Source organism: Aptenodytes patagonicus, chromosome 6 (assembly GCF_965638725.1).
Source record: "Aptenodytes patagonicus chromosome 6, bAptPat1.pri.cur, whole genome shotgun sequence".
In the NCBI taxonomy this organism is placed as follows: Eukaryota; Metazoa; Chordata; class Aves; order Sphenisciformes; family Spheniscidae; genus Aptenodytes; species Aptenodytes patagonicus.
In genome coordinates this window covers 68,923,715-68,930,880 of record NC_134954.1, presented here as the reverse complement: position 1 = coordinate 68,930,880, position 7,166 = coordinate 68,923,715, and the positions used below count along the sequence as shown (strand labels likewise).

The window sequence follows — 7,166 nt, the reverse complement described above, 5'->3', positions numbered from 1 at the left end:
TCTAAAAATGGGGATTCAGTAGAAGATTTTTTTATTTCTATAGAATTCTAGCATGGTACCCCTCTCAAATTTTTCCGGATATAAACTCAAAGTCGATATTGAGTTTTCTGAAGACTGCTAATTCCTGAGTTATAACCAATTAAAGTTTGCTTTTAATGCAACTTGTATGCGATATTCCAGACCTGCTAACAAAATATTAATTACTATCAAATTACGATGTAGTTAAAGTACGTAATCACATTATAGGTCATGTTTTTAACAAAAAGAAAGATAATCAGTGTTATTAACCATAACCAAACTCGTACTCCCTGTAGTGCATGAGAAGGAGTTCTAGAGCTTTTAGGGGAAGAGTCAGAGAGTGACTCTTGTCAAATACCTGGAAATAACCTTTGCATCTAAAACTGGTGGCTAACTTGGAGCATCTAAACTGGTAATAGGGGCATTTAAGAATAAAGCTTTTGTCAAACTTTCATTTTATTCATCCCTTGAGGCTACCAGGGTAATCTGAGCATATTGTTATTACCTAAAGCATGCCCTTCTCCCTTATTCTTCTTTCCACTCTAAATGCCAACTGTAAAGAGTAAATCTATATAACTGACTCAATTGTTCCCAATACAGTTACTCACTATGGTGTGAGTTGTGAAATTGGGGGGGGGGGACATGATGACACACTATTCTAATCAAAATCTTTTCTGCAAATTAGTTTACCTGCATGAATATCAACAGTACTGAGACCCTAGAGACAACTGTAAAGGAAATCCATGATTCTGTTTTATTTTTCTTTATATTTGGGTTGGTTTTCCCTTGCAAACCTATTTTATGATCGCTATTTTTATCCTACACATACAATTTCAGGTTTTTCTCTTTTTTTTTTTTTGATTATCCAGCTGCTGAAAACATCATTACTAAAGATATTCACCCTTCACATTTAAAAAACTAATTTACCAAGTTTGAGATTAAGGAGAAAGACAAGCAGCATTCCTGATATTAGTAGGCAAATGAAGAGCTCACTCTTTGCTATTTTTAGATGGCAAGACATTGAGCATGCAAATCCATGGTTTTAAATGAAGTTGGCAGCACCACTCTTTTGACAATGTTTTTTCTTCCTGATTTCTATTGTTTCCTTAACACATTTCTTGTAATGTTCCAAAGCGTGTTGGAACAATGAACCGTCATCGTATCTCAGACATGCTGACGAAGCACCTGCAGCTCCTCATCAGTCTTCTCACCCAAAGCCGCAGACGCCAGAGGAGTTCAGGGGGCAACCTGCAGCCCACTCACCTTGCAGCCCCGAAAGGTCTGCAGAACCTCTCATCCCTCACTAAGGACCATCCCCTTGCTTCCTGCCTCTCCCAGTGCGCTCTCTCCTCAGCAGGGATGAGAGACAGCTCTGAGGACTGAGTTGACTATATTTTGAAGGGTACGCAGGACCTCCCCTCTTCCTCCCCCGTCGCGATTCCTGGACCGGTGACTTCACCCGGAGCTCGCCCGGGGTGCCCACGGCAACACGGGGCCCCACAACACACTTCAAAGGATTTTCTTGAGGGGAAATTCAAAAACCCGCTTGTACGAACACATCAGTCGGAGGGTGGCAAATGCCCCCGTGAGGAGCAACGCCCCCGCGGGCACTTCGGGCAAGTGCAGTTCCCATGCCCCGGCGCTGCAGACAAAGAGCGGTCCGAGGCGGCCGCCCGGAGCCCGGGTGCGCGGTGACACCCGCCGGGGAGGAGCCAGGCGCGGGCTGCCCCCGGGGGCGGGGGGGCAGCAGGGGAACTTATAAGAGCCGCGTCCCGCCACAGGAGCCGGGGCGTGCGTTTGGTGCAGCTGCGAGCGGCGGCGCTCGGAGAGGCGCGGCGGCGACAACAGCTCGAGAGCCCAGAACCGTTAGATGGCTCAGAGCATGGACAACAGCCTCGACAGCCTGGATGTAAGTGCCGGGAGCTGAGCCGGCCGGCGGGGACGCGGCCGTCCCCGCGGCGCGGGGCGGCGCTGGCTGCTCGACGCCGCTGCTCCGCGGCAGCGGGGCGACAGCCCTCGCTCCCCGCCGCGCTCGCCCATGTGCGCGCTGTTTGCAAACAAAGGTGCCCTCGGCGGAGAGTGCGGGCGTCGGCGGGCGGGGATGGCCCCGAGCCGCGCGGGGAGCGGGGCCGGGGGCGAGGCGGGGGGCGCGGAGCCGGGCGCCGCGCCGCCTCCCGCTTCCCAGCCCCGCGTAACTGCGAGGGTCTGCGGGGCGCAAACGGGCAGGGCTCGGCCCCGGCCTCCTGCCGCTGCTGCGTCTGGCTGCAGCGCTTCGGACCTTGCTACAGCTGCTGCCGCTGCCGGACTCCCGCTTCTTTCCTCGGGCTTTGCTGCTTGGCCGTCAGTCGCAGTGACATGTGGCGCCTTCGCGGGCTGAAAAACGCCACTTAGAGCCACGGGGATGACGAGGTGGGGGGAAACAAGCGAGGAAGTTTGGAGCGATCTGACTCCAGGGAACGGCGTCCCTCTGCCCCGATGCCCGCCCTAACCTCCCGCCGCCGGTGTGCCGGAGCGCGGGGGCCGCCGCGCCGCCCCCGCCCCCCCGAGACGGTGGGACCGGGAGCGGCGGCAGCGCCTCGCCGTCCCCTCGGGCCGAAACGCGGCGGCGGCCCCGTCTTCCGGAGCCCGCTCTCCTGCCACGGGGTTTTTGAGAGTAGTTAGGACCAAACCGTAGACCTCTGGCAAGTTCCGACTTGTATCCGCAGTTAATAGCCGCGTGGAGGTGGTGCATCCGTGCGGGGAAGTGCCGCGGGATCCTCGGGGCGCGCCCTGCGCGGAGGTCAGGGGTTCACGGTGCACAGGGCATGAAAACTAACATCTGAAAACCTGAGGAATTGCACATAGCCAGGTGGCACTCGCCCGCCTGCACTGCTTTTCGGCGTGGTGGCCAAAACCGTTGGTGGTTTCCTGACGTGCTTTCATGCCCTCACCAGCATTTCGCTTCCTTTTTCCACTGCTGTACTTAGTTCAGCAGTCTGGCTACAGCCCAGCACAGCCAGCTTCACCCCCTGCCCCGCAACCGCAAGGGGTGGGGAACAAAGGGAGGGGAACGTGGCTGTTCGTGATGACCCTCCGTGGGGTTTGAGTTCCCCTGCTTAAGGTCACTTCTTCCTTTCTTTTCTTTATGGACTTTGGTTTTGTTTTTTTTTTTTTCCTTGTCTCCGTCTGTGGAGCTGTCAATTGCTTCTCAGCAGGGAATTCTTGCTATTATTTATCCTTTATTACATCAGCCAAGGGTACCTTCTCTATTTCTCCTTGACCCCATCCCCTTAATGAGAAGGGTACTTTGGAGCAGCAGAATTTCTGTCTAAGAAACTTTTTTTTATAGCGCCCTGTTGTAAGAGTTACATGTCATGGGTAGGTAATACTCTGTGCAGACTAACCTCGTGCATCCAGCACTTCTGGGCTCTTCAATTTGCAGTATGCATCTGATTAGAGCACTGAAGTGTCCAGAACCAACGATATTTCTGGGAGTAGCCATTATCTTTCTTTTCCCTTTCATCCCCTGACTTTAGTTACAAGATCTTACTCCTTAGAGAAAGACAAAGGCAGTTTTTTAACTTGTTCTTATCTGCTGTATATTTTATATATATATATTCAAAAATTGTATTTTTCCATCTGTTTTTCAAAAAGTTTGCCTATGATGGAGACTGTTCAGACAACTCTTAACATACTGTCATATGGAGTAAGCTTTTGCAGAGGAGCTAACATCTAATTTTTTTTTTATTTATTTATTTTTAGCTGTCCTCCGGGTTAATCATTGAATTTTCTGATAATGGCACGGATGAGATTGGTTCAGGTGACTATGGAGACTACGGAGAGCCATGCTTTCAGCATGAGAATGCCGATTTCAACCGGATCTTCTTGCCAACGATCTATTCCATCATCTTCCTAACAGGAATAATCGGCAATGGATTGGTTATCATTGTTATGGGCTACCAGAAGAAACAAAGAAGCATGACTGATAAATACAGGCTGCACCTCTCTGTGGCTGACCTCCTTTTCGTCATCACCTTGCCATTCTGGTCTGTGGATGCCGCCATAAGCTGGTACTTTGGGAATGTTCTGTGTAAGGCAGTTCATGTCATTTACACAGTCAACCTCTATAGCAGTGTCTTGATTTTGGCCTTTATAAGTTTAGATCGTTACCTGGCAATAGTCCACGCTACCAACAGCCAGCGACCACGAAAGCTGTTGGCTGAGAAGGTGGTGTATGTAGGCGTATGGCTACCAGCTGTGCTTCTGACAGTGCCCGATATAATTTTTGCCAGTACTAGTGAAGTAGAAGGGAAGTATCTATGTGATCGCATGTACCCTCATGAAAACTGGCTGATTTCTTTCAGATTTCAGCATATCTTGGTAGGACTTGTCTTGCCTGGTCTAATAATCCTGACTTGCTACTGTATTATAATATCTAAGCTGTCACATTCAAAAGGCCACCAGAAGCGCAAAGCCTTGAAGACAACGGTTATCCTCATCCTCGCCTTCTTTGCCTGCTGGCTGCCATATTATATCGGCATCAGCATCGACACATTCATCTTGCTAGGAGTCATCAGACATCGTTGCAGCTTGGAGACGATAGTGCATAAATGGATCTCCATTACCGAAGCTCTGGCATTCTTCCACTGTTGCCTGAATCCAATTCTGTATGCCTTCCTGGGTGCCAAATTCAAAACATCGGCACAAAATGCCTTGACGTCAGTTAGCAGAGGATCAAGCCTCAAGATTCTTTCAAAAAGCAAACGTGGGGGACATTCTTCTGTTTCTACAGAGTCCGAGTCTTCAAGTTTCCATTCCAGCTAACGCTGCTCCTTGCCATCATTTTATAAATAGACACTTTAAAGTTGCGCAAGATTTCAGAAAAACAAGACTGACCATAATGTACAGATTTATTTACAGTTGGAATTTTATATTGTTTCTTTTAGTCTCTGTGAAGTTTAATTGACTTATTTATATAAAAAAACCTTTCGTATTGACGACAAACTGTCTAGGCAGGTCCTGCGGACAAGTGGTTAGTTCACAAAAGTTTTAGTGCTTGTCTGTATGTATAGATATGTGAACTAAACACTTCTGGATTGTAGCAAAGTGACTGTTAAAAGTTTAGAAAATATTTCTCTGTTGTTTATATGTAAATGTTTTCAGTGTTGCTGTTAAATTCTTAAAAAATTTGGCTGGAGATTTTTACCTTACTACAAGGTGTTTGGTATACAATAGCTTAACTCTGCTGTAGAAATGGCACTTATAACCAAAGCCTCCTGTTATATGCTAGGGTTTTTTTCCCCATTCTCAGTAATTGATGGTTTGCAAAATTTTCTGTTCAAGGTAAATAAAAGTGTATGACAAAAAAGTTATTTTGAGTGGTATTTTTATTTCTGGTTAAATGTTTTTCTCAATGCTTTTATTTATAATTCTCAATGCACAAAAATTTCTTTGAAAATTGCATGGCTCTTGTATGAAAAGCAGGAAAATGAGTTTCAGTACATACTGATTATTCAGTTGACACCTGTGAGTTCGAAGTCATTTGGTTTTTTCACCAGAATACATTTACTCCAGTTAACATTATTTTTAGAATGACTTAGACTATCACTTTAAACAAAGAACTTTTGGAGGGCAAAATATCTACAAATGAAAACCAAGCTATTTAAGCAATTGCTAAAGTTTACAGCCTCTTAGGAGTCAAACTAAGATTACTGCATGTGACTGACCTTTATGCCATGCATATAAAGTCAATCCTACCTTTTCTCTGCCTTTTGCTGTTCTTCAAAATTTAATTTCACATGTTAATAGTAATCAAAAGTAGTTGAATCAAAGCCTTTTTGCTATTTGACATTGCATTTGGACTAGAAATAAAGTTATTGGTGTATCTCCTCTGTTTTTGCTCTATGGAGCTTTCCCTATCCTGTCTACATCCAGATTTTCTTAAGACAATATAAGATAATATAATCTTAACACTCTTTTTAAAAATCCAGAATGTGTACCAGTTCTTCTTAAAAACATTTTTTTAGTAGGAATCGGCCAGACTATAAAATTTCCAATAATTATTGTTTAAATCCTATTTGTCTTAAGTCATATCTTCGTGTTAGTAGAGTGCATCCAAAAGTAATGAATACCCAAGAGGACAGAGCCATTGAGAATATTTGTATGTTCCTACATTAAAAAACCAAACACAACTGTTACTGATCTATAAATAATTAACAGTTTGGAAGTCAAAAAAGCAAAAAAATAAAACTATACCTACTGGTCACACAGAACTGAAATAACCAACATGGATATTGCAATGATACAACCCAGAAAGAATGTGTTTTCACAAACACAGCACCCTAGTGCTTTTGTGGAGCACGCACCACTATGCTAAGCTATACATGAAATTGCATGTTTTATTTTAGATATTTTCATAAATACAAGACCTTTCTGTTTTCAACTTCCCTCCTCTCCAGTCAGGAGGCTGCAGCCTTGGCTGCATCCTGCATGCTTTTTCCCTTGCAATGGCAGTAGTAGTCATCTGATTCTATGTTGAGTTGATTCACTTTGCTGAACCAGCACAAAACTAACCTGGCAGAAAAAGAAAATAATTTTCCAGCAATCTAGTGAATTGAGAATGAGCTCACTGAGGAATCCAACAAGCACTACAAAAGTGCAAGACCTTGTAACCTGGAGCCAGGCACGGGGAGAGAAAAGTGAGATCAAAGGAAGAGGAAGCAGGTCCCCCCTTTCAGCAAGTAAACTTTTAGATCAGTTAACCAATATACATCTTCACTCAACATAACATAAATTAACAACAGAAAAGATGCATTCTCAAGAAACAAAAGGTCTCACTTTCATCAAGTTGTTCCTCGTTAACAGAGTTGAGAAATGAGGAAAACGTGGTATAGGAGCAGAACTTCTTAAATGGTTTATTTTTGTTGTTCGTTTGTGTGTTTTCTTAATTTGGTGAGGGTTTCCCTGTAAAGAATTTGTTGTTCTAAATGATTCTGATTTTCACCCCAGCCCAATCAATCACTGTGATTTAATTGCACTTATAAAATACTTATTGGCTATCAACACGCTGCTGCTTATTTGTTGAGGAAATGTTTAAAGCCCTCTACCATTAACTTAGATTATTCCCATTATACTTCAGTCAGCAAACTGTTACCTCAAACAGAAAGTTA

General features: G+C 44.9%; 1 protein-coding gene across 1 annotated transcript; it reads left to right on the top strand.

The window, feature by feature from the left end:
* The first annotated feature begins 1,817 nt into the window (after positions 1–1,817).
* CXCR4 (C-X-C motif chemokine receptor 4) lies at positions 1,818–5,362 on the top strand. The gene is made up of 2 exons (XM_076343105.1): positions 1,818–1,927; positions 3,760–5,362. Exons 1-2 carry the CDS (start codon positions 1,889–1,891, stop codon positions 4,819–4,821), a joined length of 1,101 nt encoding a protein of 366 aa, XP_076199220.1. The 5' UTR covers positions 1,818–1,888; the 3' UTR covers positions 4,822–5,362.
* Positions 5,363–7,166: the final 1,804 nt, after the last annotated feature.

What these genes read in the sequence shown, in the direction of transcription:
- CXCR4 (XM_076343105.1), top strand. Translation starts at nt 1,889, where the DNA reads ATGGCTCAGAGCATGGACAACAGCCTCGACAGCCTGGAT. An exon ending in ACAGCCTCGACAGCCTGGAT is followed by an intron (nt 1,928 to 3,759) that starts GTAAGTGCCGGG and finishes ATTTATTTTTAG; the next exon opens with CTGTCCTCCGGGTTAATCAT.